At 50.2% G+C, this 23,455-nt stretch overlaps 1 protein-coding gene and 2 non-coding genes across 3 annotated transcripts; 1 reads left to right on the forward strand and 2 right to left on the reverse strand.

Annotated features, from left to right (window-relative positions):
• Window positions 1-26: 26 nt before the first annotated feature.
• On the reverse strand, window positions 27-14,402 carry LOC113992182 (myeloperoxidase-like). Its single transcript, XM_039388217.1, has 13 exons — window positions 14,339-14,402; window positions 13,279-13,372; window positions 12,263-12,438; window positions 11,528-11,651; window positions 10,955-11,084; window positions 9,833-10,033; window positions 7,836-8,151; window positions 7,084-7,244; window positions 6,453-6,705; window positions 5,078-5,248; window positions 4,044-4,281; window positions 3,503-3,720; window positions 27-67 (listed from the first exon to the last, which is right to left on the reverse strand). The coding sequence occupies exons 1-13, from the start codon at window positions 14,400-14,402 to the stop codon at window positions 27-29; spliced, it is 2,187 nt and encodes a 728-aa protein (XP_039244151.1).
• Window positions 14,403-20,031: 5,629 nt separating this feature from the next.
• On the forward strand, window positions 20,032-20,113 carry TRNAS-UGA. The gene has a single exon. It is a non-coding gene; the product is annotated as a tRNA-Ser (tRNA).
• A 1,710-nt stretch (window positions 20,114-21,823) lies between these two features.
• Window positions 21,824-21,895, reverse strand: TRNAE-CUC. Its single transcript has one exon. It is a non-coding gene; the product is annotated as a tRNA-Glu (tRNA).
• Window positions 21,896-23,455: the final 1,560 nt, after the last annotated feature.

Genomic DNA, 23,455 nt, shown 5'->3' on the forward strand with positions numbered 1-23,455 from the left:
CTTTTAAGCAAAGTAAGATTTTGCCTTCAGTGGTTGACCAGATCTTGAAAGTGCGAGAGGAACGTGCCTGAGGACCCAGACAGCAGAGGCAAACAGCAGGGGTATGTTGCCTAATATCCTTCCCATGCCCTGATGGAATCGCCATCCCTGGAAGCGTTCAAAAAACATGTAGATGTTGTGCTTTTGGACATGGTTTAGTGGTGGACCTGGCAGTGCTGGACTAATGGACTTGATCTTAGAGGGCTTTCTCAACCTGAATGATTCTGTGATAATTCTGTGATAATCTGATTTTTAGCACAACCTGTGTATTTTTCAACTCAAACACACTCTGGGAGCTGCAGCTCCTGATTTCTGAATCCTGCCTGGTTCTGCCCTGGCTTCACAGTGTGATGTCTTGCCTTCCTCTGCCAAGGCCACCACAGCCTTTCCCCGCTCCCCACACACTGGGGACTCATGGAGCTGCACAGTCCCCAAATCCCATCATTTCCCCCAGGGCCCTGGCAGCTCCAGGCATCTCCTGTGGGTGCCCCAGGCCATGGGTGGGCAGTGGGGCACTGGGTTGAGATGGACATGACTTGGCAGCACATCCCATGGCAAAGCTCATATGCTGCTGCTGCAGCCCTGGGGTTCTACCAAGCATCTCCTTCATTATTCTTCACCACAGAGGCTCCTGCTACACTCACAAGCTTCACTCATGACTCTGCCTTATGCTGCTGCCTTCTTGCTCCCAGTCACCTCCTTCCCTCCCAGTCATCCCAAGGAGAAATGGAAACTTAATATGATTTTTACATCTTTGGTATTTATTGACTTGCAGTGTCCTGGAGTGACCATCCTGGACAGGTGATGAATTTTTAGCCCTAATTCTCATGGTTTACACACCAGTCAGCTTATGGTTTGCTGCTTTATGCTGAAATGTTGAGCTATGAACCACAGCCAAAGAATGTTTTGCACTCAAGTTGGACAAACACAGAATCACAGGTTTATTAAGGTTGGAAAAGATCTCCAGGATCATCGAGTCCACCCTGTGCCCCACCCTGTCCCCCAGCCCAGAGCACTGAGTGCCACGTCCAGTCCTTCCTTGGACACCTCCAGGGATGGGGACTCCACCACCTCCCTGGGCAGCCCCTTCCAGTGCCTGACCACCCTTTCCATGCAGAAATTCCTCCTGATGTCCAACCTGACCCTCCCTGGCACAGCTGGAGGCCGTTCCCTCTCCTCCTGTCCCTTGTTCCCTGGGAGCAGAGCCCAACCCCCCCCGGCTCCCCCCTCCTGTCAGGGAGTTGCAGAGCCAGAAGGTCCCCCCTGAGCCTCCTTTTCTCCAGGCTGAGCCCCCCCAGCTCCCTCAGCTGCTCCTGCTGCTCCAGCCCCTTCCCCAGCTCTGTTCTCTTCCCTGCACACGCTCCAGCCCCTCCACGTCTTTCTTGTAATGAGGAGTCCAAAACTGGACACAGGATTTGAGGTGTGGCTTCAGCAGTGCCAAGTACAGATGGACAACCACCTCCCTAGTCCTGCTGGCCACACTAGTTCTGATCCAAGCCAGATGCCCTTGGCTTTTTTGCCCACCTGAACACACCTGGGCTCATGTTCAGCCTCTGCTGAGCAGCAACCTCAGGTCCTTTTCCAGCTTTCCAATCACTCTGCCCCAGCCTGTCATTGATGCCAGATGGAGATGAATGCACAAGATGGGTTTTATTACTGCCCAGAACACCCAAACCATACAGGTCCACTGTAGAATTTAAATAAATTTGTCTCTAGGCTTGAAGACTCCAATGTCTTCAGAGACTTTTGATCTTGCTGATCATAAACAGCCAAAACAGCTTTTGCTCTTGTGCAAAACGAGATTAGGAAGGTTTAGATAAAGGTGACATGAACTTGATCATTTCTGAGCAGGTACAAAGGAATTTGATTTTGAAATGCAAGCATGCCAAACCTCCAGGTTTGACACCCATTCAGGATGGAAAGTAAAAAATTTGTCTTAATTATGTTTTTAGAGAGTCACAAAACCTCTGATCAATTTTTTTTAGAGCAACATAAAATAACACTTCGTTGCCCTTCCATTTGGAGGCTTACATTACTGGAAATTTTTAGAAATAAATAGTATTAAAATCACGTTACAGGAAATAAAACAGTTGCCATAGCCTTGAGCTCCCCTCTGGGAAACCACGTGCTGAGATTCAGTCGACAGCAGCCACTGGAGCCTGATGGCCAGGCAGGAATTTCCCAGGAGCAGCTCAGGGCCACCATCAGGGGTTTCCAACACTGGTTTGAGCAGCAGGACTAGAACCTGTCAATGAAGCAGGAAAAGCTGCTGAGAGGCAGAAAGCCCTTCCTGGGCACATTATTTCCCCCCACATTTTTGTCATCCCTGTATCCTTGCCGAGGCTCTGAGGCCGAGGTGCTTCCAGCCTTGTCAACAGGTGACACCAGAGAGCCCTTAGGATGAGGGGGTTGAGGGCAATTTCTTGGTGCTTGAAAAGGTTAAACTTCTATCAGCTGCTTTTGACACCCTGGAATTTCACTCTCTGGGTTATGAAAACAGGTTATGAAAACACTTCAACTTCCTCCTGGACTGGTGATAAAAGAGCCACAGGAAGCAGCTCAGCACATTTTAGTGACCATAAGACTATGATAACAAAAGAAATGAGACAACATTGTTTGGAGAGAAGGTAAGTTGGACTCAGCTCCTAAAGAATGGGGTGAAGTCACCAAAATTTAGCCTTTACATCAAGTGCAAATATCTGTTTTAAACAACAGCGTTTCCCTCAAATAGTTAGTCAAATTGAATACAGGAACTTCATGGTCTGTGCCTTGCAGAAGGACAGAGCAGGGGATCCCCAGGGATTGTCATCATCTATAAATGGGTTTCCAGAAGGAAAAAAACCCTAATCCATTCTGCAAGTCTCTGTTCTCCCACATCATTTTCAGCTGGGAGAGCCTGTGCCAGAGGTGTAAATGTAGGAGGGCACAGTGAGTGTCCACATCTCTCAGATGAAGACCCATCATCATCTCTGACTGGGTGTGTTAAACTGCTGGTGTGTGAGGCCACACAGTGTCAAAGCTACTCCAGATAAACCTTAAAATGCTTTAAAACTTTAGGGAAAGCAAGGGGAGGGAGGGGACTTGGAGCAGCAGAGTAAGAATTTGGAGCAGGCTGACTAATTCCAGTTGATTTTTTCATGGACACCCTTCCTGTGAGGTAAGACTATGGTTATCCTGGCATTTATTAGAGAAGGACACATTCAAAAGGGCCAGAACAGACTGGATTTTCAGGGGTTTTCCACCTCCTTGAACAGGAAGAGGCAGGTTAATAAAGGATGATGAAAGGGATGGATCACACGGAGACCCAGCCAACAGCACCTCTGCCTCCAGTGCTGTCTGAGTGCAGCTGAACACACAGTCATCTTTTTGGGGGCAGAGTCACCATAGAAACCTTATTTTTTTAGGCATGGAGGAGACATCATAGGGCATTTATTATTTTTGACAGGCCTCAGACCACTGGTACCTTTTGTGCCACTCTCAGGTTCATCTTTCCAGGGTGAGAGGTCGAGCGTGTCGATCTCCTGGCAGTCAGTGAAGTCCTCAGGGTAACTGTTGATCCTGAACACATCCCTGGGTATCTTCTGGATACGAGTGTTGTCACAGAACACCTTTGACAGTGTGATTTTTCTCAGTGCTTGCAGCTGTTGTGGAGTGAAAACTCCTGGGTTCTCCCACCAGAACCTGCAAGGATATTTTCAGAGGCAGTTTGTAGTCTTTGGTCACTTGCCAAGACGGGACCTGACCAAGGTGAGTCTCTGCTCGGATCCACCCCGATCCACCAGGCAGAAGGCACAGCCTTTTGGGAAGAGGTGTCTCCAGCATGGCCAGATCTTCCATGCAGCATCTCCAGGCTGCTGGGATTCAGTGGTTTATCCCCCCCCTTTGTGCCCCGAGAGCAAATGTCACCTCAGGCAGAGATTAGTGCAGATCCCCCGTGGTCTGGGGCTTGGATCAATGTCAGCGTTTTCCCCCCTGATAAATGCCCAGGGAATGTTGGCTCTCACCTGTCCCCATCCCGCAGGTTCCTGAACTGGGTGCCAATGATGCAGGACAGGAGGGGTCCCACCCTGCCCTGGGGAACCACGGGCTCTGCGACCGCCCCGATCCACAGGTCGATGTTGTCCGGTGTCCCGTACACATCCAGGAACTTCTTGGCCAGTTGGGGATTGCCAAGCACCTCAGAGAATTCTTCCACAGTTTGGGGTTGGGAGAGCCCACAGAAGCCCCTCCAGGCATTGTAACCTGCAAGAGCAGGAGCAGCAGCTGAGCAGAACCCACCACCCCATGGCCCCACCATCTGCCTTGGCTCTTGGCCCATGGGCAACATCTGCTTCTTCTCAGGGCATTAAAGGAGCTGGAAGCTGCTCTTGGCTAGGAAGTCACAATGTTTTCAAAGGTCCTTTCTGTGTCTACACACTAAACTAACAATCTGGGTTGTCCTCGTGACTACAGGTTAGAGCTCTCCTGTTGGTTACAGCTCTCTAGTGCTGAGGGTGAGGGCACCGGTCCTTGCAGCTCTGGGAGGCAAAATTTCTGGGGTCAAAGCCCTAGAAAAGAGCAGCATTTGGTTGTGCTTCACCCAAGAGCACTTGCTCTTCTGCAGCACCTCATACCTGAAGTCACTTCTGCTCAGAGCCCAGGGCTGTCAGGAGGCACCAAATCAGCACTGATGGGTAAAGAACAAAGAACTGGTGGCCTGTCTAAGGCCACGTGAAAGCTGAACTTGGTCACTTGTGTCTGTACCTTCTGTATCCCACATGTCCCCACTTTGCAATATACCACTGTATCTCCCCCTCTTTATTACTTTATCCCAACTATCATTTTTTATTTCAAAGCCTTTTGTCCTTGTCTTAAAATTTTATAACGCAGAGACCTTTTATTCCCTGAGTTTGCCTGTGTACCCACCCTCGACCCTCAAATCAAGACACTCTTTCTTCCCACTGGCATGGGAAAAGCTCAATACATTCATGGAACTGCTACAAACAGCAGAAGAAAACAGAGTATTGTTCAGAGGAGGGGTGGATTTGTGCCTCCTTACCTGGCAGGCCGTGATCTCTTCCCCGTTGCATGTTCATGGCTGCTAAATCCAGCCCCATGACCTCCAGCTGTTCAAAGAGGTGGTTCTGGAGCTCCTCCACCATCAGCTGGTTCTGTTCCATCTTCTTCGCGTGATCCACCACCATGCCCCGGACCAGGGGGTCGATGCCTCCTGCAGCCATTGCGAACCAAGGAAAGGCTTTTTGTGCCAAGTTGCAGCTTTGGGTGGTCCCTTTTGCGCAGCTGGAAGAGTTTACTTGGGCTGGGTGGGGTTTTCCCAGCTCCAGATTTCCATCTCGACGTGTGTGTTTGTGGAATCATAGAGCCACAGAATGGTTTGGGTTGGAGGGGACCTTCAAGATGGTTGAGTTCCACCCCCCTGCCGTGGGTAGGGACATCTTCCACTAGACCAGCTTGTTCCCAGCCCCATCCAACCTGGCCTTGAACATTTCCAGGGATGGGGTAACCTGTGCCAGGGCCTCACCCCCCTCACAGTGGCACATGTATGGATCTGTACATGTCTGCATATGCCAGCAGATGAGGCCTCACACAGCAACTAAATTCCTTATCCCTCCCCATCTCTCAGCCTTTCTTTCCACAGCCCTAAATCCACTTGTTGTCCACCAGGATCTCCAAGTCCTTTTCTTCTGCTCCTCAGCCCACCAGTCCCGATACACGGGGGTCTGTCAAGGTTTAGGTTTTGCAATGGATTCTGTTTTATAATTTGCTATTAATTGACAGATATTTATTCAAACACTAAATGCAACAATAGAATCAACTCATGTCTGATTGTCTGTGTCTGTTTCGTAACCATTAAGGAAACAGTGGGATTAAAACACAGGAAAATGGGCTGCACGTCTGTATTTTGGTAAGTTTTCCATGATTAGTTAATTAACCCATTTTGGAAGAGACATTCGTCCTCCTTGGAAAAACCCCTGTTGGGAGATCTCAGCTGTGTAATAGCAGGACCCCACAGCTCCATTCAGAGCCATGAAGAGAGACGGACACCACAAGGAAGTGACAAAGGTGTCTCAGCTCAGTTAAATGGGGTGCATCACCCTCTGGAGATGCCTCCTAACTAGAGGGGGATATAACAGCTTTAATTGACCTAAATTTTGCTGGCTGACACTTGGCACAGGAGCAGCTGCAACACTCACTCTGTCGGGTCTTGCTGAGCTGGGAGCAATTCAAGGAAGGACTGGAGGTGACACTCAGTGCTCTGGGCTGGGTGACAAGGTGGGGATGGGTCAAAGTTTGGATTGGATGATCTTGGAGGTCTTTTCCAGGCTTAATGATTCTGTGACTCTTTGTCTGACCTCCATGTGAGCCTCAGGACCAGACCAGGACCATCCCCACCTGCCCCCCTCAATTCCTACCTTCCATTATAATTCTCCAAGTAGCACAGAAGGTCAGATGCAGAGGGACATGGGAGAAGGAACCCAGAGGCTGGAAACCCTCATCCAAGCGGGACACAAAGGGCTGCACCGAGGTGTGGCCGAATCGGAAAGCCAGGGAAAAAACGTTTGAGGCTCTGGGATCCACCTCCTCATCATAACCACGGTACTGAGGGATCCACTTGCTGGTCTCCTCAGCCAGCAGAAGTGGGAGGTAATCCCTATATGTTATTATCTGAAAGCACAAAAGCAGAGCAAGTTGCCAGAAGCTGTAGCAGAAATGCCATAAAAATCAGAGCACTAATGTGGACTCTGGAGCAGAATTCATTAGGATCTTCACAAAAACAGATGCAGCAGTGGCATGACACAATAAAATTATTTTAAAATGCAGAATTAAAAAATCAAATAAATAATTGATACATTAAATATAATATATAGCTGGTAAAATCATTAAATAAAGGATAAGAAATCTCTCTGGGTATCCACGCTGTCTCAGATGGATCATCCTTATTCACAATTTCCAGCTCCCATGAACAACTCCACTGATTCCACAAAGCAGAATCCTGGAGGGAAAAACACATTCCTGAGTTTAAACACCCCGCAGTGACCATACCTGGTTTATGGCAATCACAATCTTTCGACTCTCCTGGTACAGCTTTTCCCCATCCCAGTGGGGATTTAATTCCCTCAGCTCCGTGACCAGGCGATTGTGCTCTCGGAGAAAGATCGTGTGCATGGCAGAAAGTCCCAGGTTTTCAGTCACACGTTTGTCCCCTACAAATGCAAATATTCTCTGGGCAACCCATGCCAGGCCCTCACCACCCCCACAGGGAAGAATTTCTTCTGTATACCTAGTCTTAACTTCCCCTCTTTCTGTTTGAACCCATTACTCCTTGCCCTCCAGTTTCTGGCAAACAGTCCCTCTCCAGCTTCTTTGTAGCCCTTTCAGATCTCGAAAAGCTGCAGAGGTTTCCATACAACCTTCCCTTCTCCAGGTTGAACAGCCCCAACTTTCTCAGGCTGACAACTCACATCCCATTAATGAATGGTGAATTCTAGGTAGGACGAAAAAAAAGCCCCTGAGAAGTTTTAAGCACTGGTGGTTATTCTGTTGAAAATTTCTATTGAAAAATTCTCCTGCCTTTGAAAAGACTTTTAAAAAAGGAGGAGGCTTTGTTGTAACTTTTGGGAAATTGCAATAATGTTACGTTTAATTAATCAATTATTTCTTGATTTTTCTCTTTTTAATTTGGGAGGCAGCCCCCTGTCTTCCACCTCACACAATGGAGTCTTGAAGCACCTCATCCACCCGACCACGACGATCCCTCCAGACTTTGAGGACACCCCCCAGAGCTGCACTTTTACCTGCTCTGAAGCAGGGGATGTTGGCGCCCGGGTCGGTGAGGACACAGACGCTCTTTGTCACGTTCTCAAAGGGCAGCAGCTCCAGCCCCGCGTCCGTGAAGTCCTGGTTCACGGCCATGAGGCCCAGCTGGCCGCTGAGGTTCCTCAGGCTGCGGGCCAGGGCGCCGTCGCTGCCGTACAAGGTGCTGGCATCGATGAAGGAGGTGGCGGCGTTGAGCTGCTCCCGGGAGAACGCCCCGGGAGTGCACGCGGGGGCCGACTGGACAAAGGGCATGCAGGTGTCGGGCCCCACCACCCGTGGGTCATCGGGGGGGAACTACACAAAAAATCATAAGTGGCTTAGCCGGGAGTCTTACTTAAATATATATATATATTAATATATATATTTGTATGTAAAAATTATAAATATATATTTTATACATCAAAATAGAAATAGAAATATAGTATAAATAGCAATAAATAAACTATAAATATAAATATAAAATAAACATAAATATAATGTAAATATAAATAAATAAAATATAAATATAAGTTAAACATAAATATACATATAAATATAAATAGAAAATAAATATCAATAAATAAAATTATAAATATAATATAAATATAAATATAAATATAAATATAAATATAAATATAAATATAAATATAAATATAAATATTAAATAAATATAAATAAAATTATAAATATAAATATAATATGAATATAAAATAAATATCAATATAAATATGAAATAAATATAAAAATATAAATAAAAATGAATATAAATAAAATACAAGTATAAATATAAAATAAATCTAAATATAAAATAAATCTAAATAAATATAAATATAAATATAAATATAAATACTCCATATACATCTACCTCTCCTCAGCCCTCGACCCTCTCATCGCAATCGCACTCTCCCATCTACCACGCTACCTACTCACTCGACCTCTCATCGCCTCTCCCTCAGACCTCTAACTCTCCCCTCTCCTCGGGTTCTTTCCCCCTCAGATAGGGTTTCAGAGCATCCGCACCGGCCTTGTGCCCCCGTGGTGTCGTTTCTTGCCGGGGGCCCTTGGCCCCAGGGCCACCCCACCCACCCCAGCCTGGGCCACCCTCCCATATTCCACCACAATACTGACTCAACAGATATTATTAATGCACAACACTAAAGTCAGAATCCAGTCCCTCCATGACACTTAAACCAAGATCCAACCCCTCCAGTTCCAAGCAACCCAAAGCAAAAAGGAAGGGGCAAGGAAAGAGAAGCAGAGGGAGCAAGAAGAGAGAAGGAGAAAGAGGAAGAGGCAGATCATGGAGCTGCCACTGGAACCTCGTGGCAGACCAGCTCTCACACATCCAGATGGCAGGGACACGTGGCAAACACGTGCCTTTGGTTTCATCTGCTCTGGTCCCTATGGCCAGACCCTCCAGGTCCCATTGGCCACTCTGGGGTTCCAGGGCAGGGTGAGGGGCAGTGTCCTCACTGTCCCTGCCAATCCGAGCTGGGTCAGGGGCTCCAGGAGCTGTGGGGTGTTATGATTTTCCAGGGTTGTTTGTGACTGTCCCTGCCAATCCGAGCTGGGTCAGGGGCTCCAGGAGCTGTGGGGTGTTACAGGGCAGTGTCCTCACTGTCCCTGCCAATCCGAGCTGGGTCAGGGGCTCCAGGAGCTGTGGGGTGTTACAGGGCAGTGTCCTCACTGTCCCTGCCAATCCGAGCTGGGTCAGGGGCTCCAGGAGCTGTGGGGTGTTATGATTTTCCAGGGTTGTTTGTGAGTGTCAGTACTCCAGGGCTTCTCCAGGGGCTGCCATGAGGGACATGAGGCCACCCCACCTCCTTGAGGTTGAACCCATCCCTTCCCCCTCCACACAACCCCTCCACACACACCCCCACAAGGTGGTTCTGACCCAATAATTACTCCTCTGGTGTCTAACAGTGGTGCCTCAGGAAGTCCTGTGCCTTTATTTCTGTTGCCTTAGGAGAGCGTGGGGTGGAGGGAGGGTCAGTACCTTAATGGGGAAGCAGGGAGGCTTGAAGGCACAGTCAGTGTGGCACAGGAGCTCCAGGCTGGCTCCTTCCCCGCTGGCAGGGGCCAGGTCTATGTCGTGGTTGACCCACTGGCCCCAGTGCATGAAGACCAGAGAGAGCTCCTGGTCTGCAGTGACGTTCTCGTTGGCCGTGTGAGCGATTTCGTTGGACACTTTTCGAACCTGCAGGAGGGAAAATGTGTGTGACTGTCTCCGCCATGGTGAATTCACCCCTCAAACACCCACTGTGAGACCAGAGAATCACTGAATCAGAGTCACTTGGGTTGGAAAAGGCCTCCAAGATCATCAAGTCCGACCTTGGGCCGAGTATCCCCATGCCCACTAAACCCTGTCAAAGTGCCATGTCTGCCTGGTTTTTGAACACTTCCAGGGATGGCGACTCCACCACCTCCCTGGGGATCCTGTTCCAATGCTTCACCACTCTTTCAGTGAGAATTTTTTCCTGATATCCAACCTAAACCTCCCCTGGTGCAACTTGAGGTCTTTTCCCCTTGTCCTGTCACTTGTTACCTGGGAGAAGAGGCCAACCCCCACCTCTCCATGACCTCCTTTCTGGTAGCTGTAGATCATCATGAGATGATCTTAGATAAGCTCATAAGAGTTAATTATGGCATTGAACAGATCCCTGTCATTCCCAGCTCTATCCAAACAGGTGTTATAAGTAGGAACCCTCTTAACTCCACAGTCCTTCAGCCAAACCTGGTTTCGTGGAAAGCCTGTTATGGCTGAAACTTCCTCGTGCACACATCCAGGAAGTCAAGGAGGTGGCTGAGGAACACCCCAGCCTTGTGGTCTGTACAAGTGTCCTGGTGTACCTGAGCTGCAGGTGCTGCCTGCAGCAATCCCTGGGCTGTGCACTTTGGAAATCACTTGGTGAAGTGTTCCCAACCTTTTTGCCCATGTCTGTCTCCAACAAAAAATATCGCCCCAAGCCGTAACTCAGTTGTAGAAAACCAGCCTCAGTGCAGCTCCTGAGATCAAAAATCAACAGCTCCCCCTCTAGACGTCACCACTGTTTCCCTTCAGCCGGGTGCAGTGAGGGCAGTGTCCATCCTGAGAGCTGGATTAGGGTAAGGGTCTCACCAGGGGGAGTGGGAATCCGTTGTAGTGCCTTCCTTCACTTGCTCCTCTGGGAACAGACACTCCGTCCTCGTACACTGCCGGGAGCCAGCGGGCAAACCCACGGTTGGAGGACCCCAGGTGAGGGTGTCTTCTGCAGCATCACCGGGAAAAGCAAACACTGCTATCATTTCAAACACAAAAGGTTTGTACAGACTAACATTTCACAGCCCTTTAATCCGTGTCTGATCACTCTGGTCACACAGGTGAGAGCAGGAAAATACTAAGAAGAAAATTACACCAATATTAATTACTGCAGGGAAAAATGAACCTTTTTGACATTAAAAAAAAAAAAAACAAAACAAAACAAAAAACCATTCCTCATGCCGTTATATTAATTTCATTTGGTATTTATTTCTACCTTAATTTTACTTGGCATTTAAATCTCTGTAGCATCTCTGTCCCCCACAAAATCAGCTTCACAGCAGGGCCATCAGCAGTGGGCACCCTTCTTGCCCTTTCACAAATGATCTTAAACCACCTGCCCTGGGTCAGAGTACAGATTTAAGACCCTCCTTGTCCACACACAAATCCCACCTGTTGTTGCACTCCCCGGTAATGGTCCGATAAATGTCCTGCTTTGGGCATTTAATGGGACGAGTCTGAGAGTAACAACCGGTGCCTCTGAAAATCATCTCCTTCTGCTTTCTGCTTAGCAGGTCTGAAAGAGAAACCATGGAAAGTAACATCTGATCCCACTCTTTTTTTTTTTTGTTTTAGCTTCTTGGTGTTCCAGGTGAACGTTTGAATCAGCTGAGTCAGAGCTGTAGGTATCCAGCATCTGGGTTTGAATTGTTAATTCAGAGCCCAAACCCTTTTGTGGATCAGCTTTCACCTCTGGACTAGGGGAACTGGGTGGGCATGGAACAACTTTCCAGGGGAATATGGGGAGCACCATCACCAGCAAGGGTTTATCCTAGGCTGGGAGCAAAATGATGAGTTTGGAGAGTGGTACAAGCCAGGTGTGAGGGCCAGAAGTGAAACATGGATGGTTCTCGGTGGTCAGAGTCTCCTGGCAGTCAGAGGGTTTTGTCACAGGTTTATCACACTTATTGTGAGCCCGTTTTTATCATCAAAGATAGGAGATGATGCCAAAGATGATGAATAAAACAGCCAGGGCTCTGCTCTGCCTCTATTTCCCCGGGGCTGTCGGGGGGAAGGTTTTTATCCCCAGTTATTCGGGTCATGGCAGAGCTGCTCCCTGACACTCCTGCTGTGGCACATTTTCTGCTCTCAGCTGCTTGTAAAACATTTTGGTTTAAACCACGTTACCTGTGACATTGAATCTCTGCTCCCCAGAGAGATGCAGTTTCCTTTTGAGGAGTTTCAAAGTAGTTTCCATGTAATCAGCAGCCCGGACTGCAGACCTGGTTCTTCCCACAGGGTCCTTAAGGTGCTTCAGGAAATCCATTGGGTTGGCAAGCTTTTCCTCCAGTTTTTTCTTTAAGCTGAACATAAAAGAGTCCCATGAAGTGCCTTCTCTGAAATCAGACCTCCTCTGTCAGGCTGGGCTGGGTGTAATTAGTCGTGACAGCACTGCTGGGTCACAGGCAGGTTCTGCCCACATGGGACAAACTGTCTGTGCATCAGCACGTCAGCTCAGACAATCTTGGCAAACAAATCACTGTGATGCCCAACTCTGAGCCTGCATTACTGCCTTGTCACAATAAATTTTGTTATATCAAGTGGAAATCCAGACCAATGAACTGTGACTGGATAAGCTTTTACATTTGGTATGTCTCAAGATGTGTTCTGTGAGCAGAGGGACAACCTCGCTCCTGTTCCATCTCTTCCTGGTCCCATGGCTTTGTCTTGCTACTTCCATAGGGTGGGTGGAGAGAGGGTCCTTCCCAAACCATCCTGCTGCCTGGAAGCAGCCTTTTGGGACAATACACAGAAGACACCTGAGGTCTGACTTTCTCTGAGGCTTATTTGTGACAAGATGCCCATCTACACAGTTGTGGTCCTTCTGGAGAGGGGCAGAACTCCAGCAGCCAGGAGAGGACTCACGTTTCTGGAATGTCCATTCCACTATGGACTAGTGAGAGGTGCCCATGGTGGTCTAGATGAGGAAGTAATAACTGAGGGGGATGATGGGTGGCCCTGGGACTGAGACAGAACACCAGAATGCAGCCAAACCAGGCAAAAGGATCCCTCCCACTATGTCAACGAGAGCCCTGGAACAAAGGCTCCTCCATAAGAAATATGCATTGGAGAAGAGAAGAAACACACATATATTTGATCCTATTTCCTTATAATATGGGGGCTCCCGTGCAAAAGGGACTCACCTCCTTCGGGCCTGTAAATATGCTGTGTCCACCAGCTGCCTGGCCTCACTGATGATGCTCAGAAGAGACGAGTCTGACAGCACCTCTGAGACCTCTGCTCAGGAAAAAAAAAGAGAAGGAAAAGCAGAACTTGAGGGTGCCGTGTAATGTACCCCAGGAGCAGCAGCTCCCACACCTTTGCTGGGTGTTGTGGTGCTCTGATCCGCCTCACACGCCGTTCCCACGGGGTGTTCAGTGACACCTGCACACCCTTGTCTGTGGTTCTCCTGCTCATCTGCCTCATTGTTGAGGTCCTGATAGTCACAGTCTTTGTTCTGGTGGCTTTTGGAGGCTTTTAGGGAGCTATTTTTCACCCTTTTTTTTTCCTGAAGCTGCTAGAAGCACAGACTCTGCAAGGTTGGAAAAGACCTCTGAGACCATGGAGTCCAACCATTAACCCAGCACTGCCAAGGCAACCACTAGTGCCACATCCACAGGCTTTTTGAGCACCTCCAGGGATGGTGACTCCACCACTGCCCTGGGCAGACTGTTCCAATGCTTTCCATGAAGAAATTGTCCCTCATAGCCAACCTAAACCTTCCCTGGCACAACTTGAGGTCGTTTCCTCTCATCCTGTCCCTCATTCCATGGAAGCAGAGCCCGACCCCCCCAGCTCCCCCCTCCTGTCAGGGAGTTGCAGAGAGTGAGAAAGTCCCCCTTGAGCCTCCTTTTCTCCAGGCTGAGCCCCCCCAGCTCCCTCAGCTGCTCCTGCTGCTCCAGCCCCTTCCCCAGCTATTCTTCCCCTCTCACAGGAAATAATAAATGCATACAAGAAGCCAAAAATATGATCTCTGAGCCATGACCCTTGTCACTAAAGGGTGATCATATGCTTGGAAAAGCTGTTGGTTAAATCAGGAATTTCTTTCAGGAAATTTCTTAGGTATTTACTTCAGTGTCAGTGGGTCAATCTCCAGGATACTGCAGTTGTTTGTTGGAGCTGTATCTCACTGGGAACTCGGGCTGAGTTTCCATTCACACCCTTCCCAGCACAGCAGCAGCCAAAGGACAAACACAAACTCACCATTCAGTGAGGAGTCCATGGCCCCGACCAAGCAGAGGGTGATGATGGATCCTAAGAGAGTCATTCTTGGGTTTATGCCTGGAGAGAAATGCAACACAAATCCTCTGGATGGGCAGGGCTTCACTGAAGCATCAGGAGAGGTTTGGTTTGAGTATCTCTTTCAGGATCCAGGAATAAAATCCAACTGCCCTCTCTCCAGCTCCGTCAGCAGGACCTACAGAGGTGTTGGCAGCACACAAGGACATCCCTGTGGTGTGGGACCTTCAGGAAACTGGGCTGAGGAGCTACCAAAGAGGAGGCAGCCAAGTACAGTCCAGCTTCAGTGACGGAGAATGTTGGGAAGGCGTGATGAAAGAGGGAAGTGTCCTGCTGGCCTGACTTCGGGAATGTCCACAAGTGGCTGGTGGAAAGGAGGTTGATCCCACACATCCCTCTCTGCCCCCTCTGTCTTGCTACTGAACAAAACTTGCCACACCTATCACCAGTCCTCCAGCCTCCAACCTCCCCTCTCAGCCTTCCTACTGCTCTCTGAAATTTGAAATTCTGAAATTTGAAATTTTGAAATTCCTTTCCCCCATAAACACCAGAAGTCTGTCCTCCTCAGTGTCTCTCACCAGTGTCTTCCCTCAAAGGGGATTTTTAGCCAAAACGTTGCCATTAGACCTCTTTTAAGTAATTTAGTCAACATTTTAACGTTTTGGAACAGGGAAGACAAACAAAATTTGGAAGAACTAATGATTTTCTCGCAGTGGAGAAGGTTATCTTATTTTTTTTTTTTTTAAATCCTTCAACCATCTTCCTGGGGATTGAAAGCTGCTTATTCCTTGCGATTTGATATTGCAGGGTATTGCTGCACGAGGCAGGGAAGCTGTCTTTGCTCACTCCTCCCAATAAATTCAATAAATATCAGGGGAGAAGCAATTATGAAGGACCAGCAGCTCCTAATGCTCTACTCTGCCTCCCGTCTCCTTGGGAGATGGAGCCCTGGAATGCACCAATATCCACACCAGAAATATCAGATACAAATATAAAATGAAAAGGCATTGATCTTACCTGCCATCTCTGCAGCACTGGCAGGGCTGGGAAACAAGCCAGACCTTTATACACCTGCACCAGGGCAGAAATGAGCTGGGTCTGACCTGGGCGTGGCCAGAAAGGGAGAAATTGGGACCACAGCGAGCCAAGAGGAAATATCTGCTGGTTTGCTTTCCTGGAATAAGCTGAAAAGTGCCCACTCCTCCGTTCCCTCTGAGTAAACGCTGACTTCCTTTTTGAAAAATCAGAAAAAGAAGGATAAAGACACTCATTTCTTACCTGCAATTGAGAGATGAGCTTAACTTTATGATGGTAAAAGATAATGGTGGAATTGGACTTCTTTTTCCCTGTTGGTTGGCTGATTAGAACTGCTGATTAGCGACGGTGACAAAGGCTGGACAAAGAACGAGGCAGCTGCAGGACCGAGAGGTCTCCAGGAAAATCCTGTGAATAGAAATATGGACAATCCCAAAGTTCTAACTGTGCCAATGCCCAGAAAGGAACAAAGTGCTGAGCACTTCAACGTGAATTATGACAGGGTGGTTAGGAAGGAATTCCTGGCTGTGAGGGTGGGGGGGCCCTGGCACAGGTTGCCCAGAGAAGCTGTGGCTGCCCCATCCCTGGAAGTGTCCAAGGCCAGGCTGGATGGGGCTTGGAGCAACCTGGGCTGGTGGGAGGTGTCCCTGCCCATGGTAGGGGGTGGAACAAGATGATCTTTAAGGTCCCTTCCAACCCAAACAAGTGATTCAATGATATACAGGAGGAAAAGGGGCAGTACTTCAGTGGACTAACGGGAAGGCAGCAGAAATCCTGTAATCCTTCGGACATCAGGGAGCCTGATAACAAAAGACAATGCTGAATTCTTACTGACAGTCAGCCTTGTAAATCTCCCAGGATTAGGGAGCCAGTCCTTCCTACTGTTTAAATATTTTCACAGCTCTTATCAACCCAAAATAAATAAATAAAAAAAGAATATATGAAAAAGGAAACTGCCACTGAAAAGACACCATTTTAAATCTGAATAAAACAAAAAAAAGAAGACGTGTGGTGACCGGGTTTTCAGAAGGTGAACATCCAAAGTCAATATTTCTCCCCTAAAGAGAATTTCAGAGCCAAAGCAGAAGGTGGCCCCTGGCACCAGAGGGTCTCTGATCACCCTGCCAGGCGCTCCACCTTGTCCATCCAGCTTTCTGCCCACAGAACACGCACAGGCAGAAGTCCAGGTACCTGCCGGGTGGTTTTGCTACTTCTTTTGTATCTGTGACATGTATCAGGGCAATGGCATTGGTGCCTCTGCTGAGGACACTGCCCTGCCTGACCACCCAGGAACCACTTGGCCAGTCCCTGAGCTGGGGCCAGGGGCCCTCCCCAGTGGGAGGCCACAGGGATGGGGTGAGGGACACTCAGAGGCACAGCAGGAGCCAACAACCCTCAGACTATGAGGGTATAAAAACCCAGGGTGTCCTTCAGTCAGGGGCCCTTCCCAGAGGCACCAGCTCGAGCTGTTGCTCTGTTGTTGCACCGGGATCAAATTATTTTAAGGATCTGGATCTCTGAGACTCTGCCTTGGGAAACCTGGGGCGGAGCTGGTGAGGAAACCTAGTGTGACTGGGGTGTGTGGAGAGTCAGGTGGGGTCACTGGAGCTGCTCCCACGGGAAGGGGCTTCGGTCCCAGTTCAGGTGGTGTGAGCACTAAAAAGTAATTTTAACTCTTTCTGGATAAAGGGAGTGACAGCAACAGCAAGGGATGCTCAGGAGGTGGCACCACAGCATCACTGAGGTGGTCACTTGAGGGGTGTCCCCAGCTGTGTGATGCCCAGGAGTGAAATTATCACCTCTCTTTGAAGCCCTCCTTTAAAGACTCAGCTCCCAAGGCTATGAAGCCTCTTTGGTGCATCCTTCCATCTGCCATGGAGACACTTCATAGCCACTGCAAGGTGCTCCAGGAAAGTCTCTCACGGAAACAGGTGAGCCCAACAGCCTGGGAATACACCTGGGAATGACCAGTGAGGTCAGGCTGCTTGGAGTCTCTTTCCAGACCTACTTCAAGAAGCAGACGAAGTGTCCAGGGCAGGAAAGCTGTGGAAAACCATCTGTGACTTTCCAGTACAGTGGTAGGACCCACCACACCCACCAGGACAAGCCACTGCACGTCCACCCATGGAAAGAGCTCATCTTACAGGGCCAAAATGAACTCCTGTCCTGAGCAGCAGCAAGAAACTTCTTCCCTATGGAGAATTCTTCCCTGGGGAGTGGGCCCTTATTCCCCTTCCCATGGACCAAACTCCCTCCCTCTCCCTGAATAAAACCTTCAGCTCCTCCTCATGAACCAAACTTCTTCCTGCCCCACCCTTTAGCAAACCCCTCTTCCACCCCTTCCCCTTCTCTTCCAGACTGTGACCCAGACTGGAAGGTGGGACATGACTTCTCTGGAGGTGGGGCTGGCAGGACTAGAAGGAGACCTCAGCTGCCTCTTGTGCCACACAGCACGATGGTTTCTCCATTTTCCATGTAATCTTCCTGCTGTGGAATCAGTTCCCATCTTTTCTGGAAACCTGGGACATGGCAGAAGCAGTTGTCAGGCCCCTGGAGAGACACTGGGAGAACGCTTGGCTTCAAATGCTCCAGAGATCTATTCAGGAAAAGGAAGAATGGAAGAAGCTTCAGGTCTCACTGCAGTTTTCATTGTGCCACAGAGCTGGGAGATGTGGGAGTCAGCCACTGCCATGGACACTTTTCCCTGGACCACAGCTTAACCTCTAGAGAGGCTGGATGTGTGAATAGATGTAGAAAGGATCACGAATTCTGTGGTTTGGTTCAGTGCTTCAATGCTTAACCCTGTGAAGGAATGTCTGTATGGACAGAGCTTGCAGGGGTTCACTGGTATTCCCAAGGCATAATGTTGATCCTCATGTGGATCCTCTGGATCATCCTATGCCATTGTATGGCAACAGGGACATGCTGGTTTATGGGGAGGGCAAAGTGTCTTTACCATGGCACCAAGAGATGGGATGCAGCAGTGGATCACGGAATCACAGAATCATTTATGTTGGAAAAACCCTTTAAGGCCATCAGGGCCAACCAGTCCCCCAGCACTGCCAAGGCCACCATTAATGATGTCCCCAAGTGCCACATCTTCACATCTTTTAAATACTTCCAGGGATAGGGACTCCACCACTGCCCTGGGCAACCTGTTCTAGGGCCTGACCAGAAATTTTTCCCAATATCCAACCTAAACCTCCCCTGGCACAGCTGGAAGCTGGTTCCTCTTGTCCCTGGTTGTAACACTGTGTGCTGGGTCCAGCAAAGCCGCTGCTCGGGCAGGGCTGTCCCTGTTCTCTGAAACTCAGAAGAACAAAGAGTGAAAACGAGAGTCTGAACCTTTTGTTGAGGAAGAAGCTCTGTCTCCTGACACACCTTGTGGTTTTCTGTATTGCATAACACTGCAAAGTGTCATTTATTACAAGAGAAGAGCTGTCAGCTCTCTGTTGAATTCCGACTTTTCTATAAACACATCCCGTTCTTTCTACCAGGCAAGATTGTTTTGTCTGTAAATATCACAGGAATTGTAGGTTCTTTGCCAATGACACAAGATTAGAGAAGTAAATTCTGACCAGTGTAATGAAAGTGGGAGTCCAGCCAGGATGCAAAACCAGCTGGGGGATACAGTGTCCACCAGTCTCCTCCAGGCCCTTCTGTTGGAGCTCTCCAGACCACACCTTTCACCCTCCTTCAAATCACTCTTTCAAGCTCTGGTCCCCTCCAACCCCCTCCATTAGGGTACCACTGATCTCCAGGTCCCTCTACTCCTACTCTGGTTCTCTCCAGGTCCTTCCATTGGGGTCTGGACCCATCCCATCCTTTTCATAGGCACTGTGGACCCCCCAGAGATGTCGTTTTGGGGTCTGGAAACGTGCAGGTCCCCGATGGTAAATCCTCACAGGAGGACATGGGGTGCCAGTGACATATCAAAGCCCAGTTCTTGGACACAACTCTGGGAGTTCAAAGAGGGCTTTGGATGAGTTCCCAGAGCCAGCTGCCACCAAACCAAGGATACTGCTTCCAGGACTGTCCTCCAAATAGGATATTTATGCTCCAAAGAGGAGGCCTTGCTCAGCAAGGATTCCTTCTCAACACCCACCTTTTCCCTGCTCTGCTCATTCCTCTGTTCCAAAAGCCAAAAGGCAGCAACCTGGTGAGAACCACACAAGTCTGGAACATCTCCTGCCAGCTGCAGGACAGAACCTGAGGGCCCCTGGCTCAGGCTGCCTCCAACAGCAACATCTGGACATGCTGTGACAGAGGCAAATGTAGGTATTTTGGGAGAGAGGGCATGGAGGAGGCTGGGATGTTCTCGAGAGACTGGGGATGGTCATCCAGGGACAAGTTTCCTGTTGGATACAAGGAGATGAGATGGGACATAGACCTCCCACCATGTCCACCCAGTGTTGCCACCACTGGTGCTGTGGCCGGTGCCCCGTTCCCGTTGCCAGCACTGCAGGGACAACGTGTCAGCCTTGGCTCTGTGCAGGGACAGCAGCACCTGTGCTGGGGGTGCTGGATGGCAGAGCCCACATCCAGGGTGGGAGCAGGTCCCGTGGTGTCCCCTGGGGCCGGGTGACAGCCAGGGGCTCCTGCAGGGACACACTGTGCCAGCTGCTGTGATGGCCGAGTGGTGAAGGCGTTGGACTTGAAATCCAATAGGGTTTCCCTGCGCAGGTTCAAGTCCTGCTCACAGCGGGAGTTTTACTGCCAGGAGGGACAGAGGGACACAGAGCTGTCATCCCTCCTCGAGAGACACTGCATTCCCACCCTGGCCCTGGCCCTGAGCTCCCAGGGACCCTTTACTTTTAGGTGATGTCAGGCCACCAGGTACTGTTCAGGGGAGCAGCTCTTCTTATCACAGGAAGAAATCCTGCAGTGGCATGTCCACCCCACACAGCCCTGTCACCCCCCTGCCTACACTTGCGTGTCACCCTTCTCCGTATAGATGTGTCACCCTGCTCCCTACACCTGTGTCACCCCGTTCACCACAACTGTGTCACCCTGCCATGACAGCTGTGTCACCCTTCCTCCCACAGCCCATACCCTGCTCCCTACAGATGTCTCACCCTGTTCCCTATAGACCATCACCCTGCTCCCTACAGCCATGGGACCCTGTTCCCTACAGCTGTGTCACCCTTCCTCCCACAGGCCATACCCTGCTCCCTACAGATGTGTCACCCTGTTCCCTATTGATGTGTCACCCTCCTCCCTGCAGTTGTGTGACCCTCGTCCCTATAGGTGTCACCCTGCTCCTTAGAGATGTGTCTCCCTGTTCCCTGTAGATGTGTCACCCTGCTCCTTACAGCCACATCACCCTTTTCCCTATAGATGTGTCACCTGCTCCCTAAAGTTGCTCCCTACAGTTGTATCACCCTTCTTCCCACAGCCCACACCCTGCTCCCTACATGTCACACCCAGCTCCCTATAGACCCTCACCCTGCTCCCTACAGTGTCACCTGCTCCTTACAACAGTGTCACCTGCTCCCTGCAGCTCTGTCACCCTCTTCCCACGGCTTCCCTGCTTCCCACAGCTGTGTCACCCTGCTGTGACAGACTAAATTTTGTTTAAACAAACTGTTCTAGCCCTGTGATTTATCGTGTCCCTGATGGCCAGACACTAATGTCTTAAACACAGTGTTTTAGAGAGATAAGGGGGAAGGCCAATTAGAAGTAGATCCTGAGGAGATGAGGTAATTTTTTTTGTCCTGCTAATTACCTCCCTTCCCATGATGATGACACCAGATCAGCACAACAAAACAGGGACCAAAAGAGGCCAAACAGGGATAAACAGCATCATAGCATTAGAAGGGGCTCCATAAACCATCAAAGACCCCAAAAGCACCCCCAGACTCATTTGCACAGTGTCACATCAGACAGTGTAAAACTCCTCCCCAAGGGAGGTGTCAGGGCATTCCCACATAAGCCAGAATATGTAGAACTCATGTAGAACTCTTTACTGCTCTCTACATCCGTGTCACTCTGCTCCCTATGGCAGTGTCACCCTGCTCCCACATCCATGTCACCCTGCTCCCTATGGCAGTGTCACCCTGCTCCCTATGGCAGTGTCACCCTGCTCCCTATGGCAGTGTCACCCTGCTCTGTACATTCATGTCACCCTGCTCCCACATCCATGTCACCCTGTTCCCTATGGCAGTGTCACCTGATCCCTACAACCCACCACAGGCTCATGGCTGCCCTTCTCCGAGGTATTTTTCCACTTGGAGGTTCAGCCTGATGGCACTGGGAGGACAGGAGGCTCCTGCCAACCCCCAAAATTCATCCCACCCTGACCCAGCCCCATGTCCTGGGTGTGGGAGCTGCTGAACCTCGTGCTAAACTGAACCCTGGGAGCTGCTCCAGGGCTGTGCAGATATCCAAGAAAAGACTGGGACCTGCAGAAGCCCCTTCCCTGGCTGGGAATCGAACCCAGGCCGTGGCAGTGAGAGTGCCAAATCCTGACCACTAGACCACCAGGGATGGGTGGTGACCAGGGATGAATTACCACCGACAAGGATCAGTGGCCACCACCAGGGATGAGTGGCCACCACCAGGGATGAGTGGCCACCAACAGGATGACCTGCTGGTAGCACCAAGCAAGCCCTGAAGAGACAGGGACACTTGGTCCCACCTCTGCAAGCCTGGGAAGCAGGAGGTGGTTATGCTGGGACCGACCACCACCCAAGGCAGTTTTGGGGAAGGCAATGATGGCAAATGGTTCAAGAAAAGGCGTAGCATCCTCTGGGGGCTCACCAGGGAGGTTCAGCCCTGCTGCTGCTGGATCATGGACTCCCTTGGGGCTGCTCTACATTGCCAGGCTCATGTGACACACGCACACGGGGCACAGGTGATCCAGCACCATGTTCACAACAATCCTGACTCCCAGTGCGGTCCCAGAGCTTCCCCAAAGTCACCTCAGGAGGAAAACAATGTGTAGGTGCAGAATGACTGTCAGCAGAGCCTTCCCTGGGTGAGGGAAACAAGTCTGAGCCCTGGCACTGGGCTGGGAGTGTGTCTGGAGTCCCGGTTCCTGCTGGTTTTGAGGTAACAATGTTGGCAGCTTGTTTTTTCCAGGAGAAAGGAGCAGGCTGGAACCATCTTTTGGTACGTAATCAGGAGCTGTGAGGAGCAGGTGATCAGTAGGTGATCCTGGTTTCCAGAGAGTCCTTGGAGGGAGCAAGGACTTCTGCCTTCCTTTAACCCACAGAAGGAAAATAAAGAGGTTTCCTAATGAACAGGAAGGTGGAAGGGGCTGGAAATGGCCCCCTGACTCCCCAGGGATTTGGTACCAGCATGGGCAGCAGACAGGGCACTGCAGAGCCCCAGATCCCTGCCCAGGACAAGGAGCCCAAGGGAGAGCCCAGGGCTCAAGGGGACAGTGCAGGTGTCACCTGTCCCTGCCCCGCGGGCTGTGTGCAGGGAGGAGACGCCCAGAGGGGAGCACGGGGGGTTTTCCAGTGGGGATGTCCCTGGGGCAGGGCTCCTCAGCAGGTGGATGAAGTGGAGGTGAACGGAAAGGCTCCAGGAACGCTTCCCGAGCAGGACGGCAGAGGGCCCGGTGCTCCTCGGATGCTCGTGCGTGGCTGGGAGGGGAAGTAAACGGACAGAGAGAAAAATCCCTCTGGTTTTCACAGAGTGGGGAAACCTCCCCTGTGCCTTGCCTTGTCCCGTGACGCTGCCAAAAAACGGCCAGTGTAGCTCCTCTCTCCATCTGAGAGCAAACCCTACCACGGTCCCCTTTCCCGCAGCCCTTCCATGACCTGCTCTGGGGTCCCAGTGGGATCTCTGGCATCCCGCTCCCTGCGGTGCCCTGGTCTCTTCCCAGGTTTCCTTGCAGTGCCTGGTGGATCCCAGCTGCCACCTTTACCAACACCTTTCCCTGGGGAGCTGCAGCGCAGGGAGCAGGAGAGGGCAAAGGGAAGCCGCGGCAGCTTTGGGGGAGTGCAGAGCAGGATGAGGAGGAGGAGAGCGGGGAGAAGGGTCACCCTCCCACGAGAGCCGGCCTGGAGCAAGGACAGAGCCGCGGTGGATGGGCTGACA

This window comes from Pipra filicauda, unplaced genomic scaffold (assembly GCF_003945595.2).
Source record: "Pipra filicauda isolate LSUMZ 115617 unplaced genomic scaffold, ASM394559v2 scaffold626_size208873_pilon, whole genome shotgun sequence".
Taxonomy (NCBI): Eukaryota; Metazoa; Chordata; class Aves; order Passeriformes; family Pipridae; genus Pipra; species Pipra filicauda.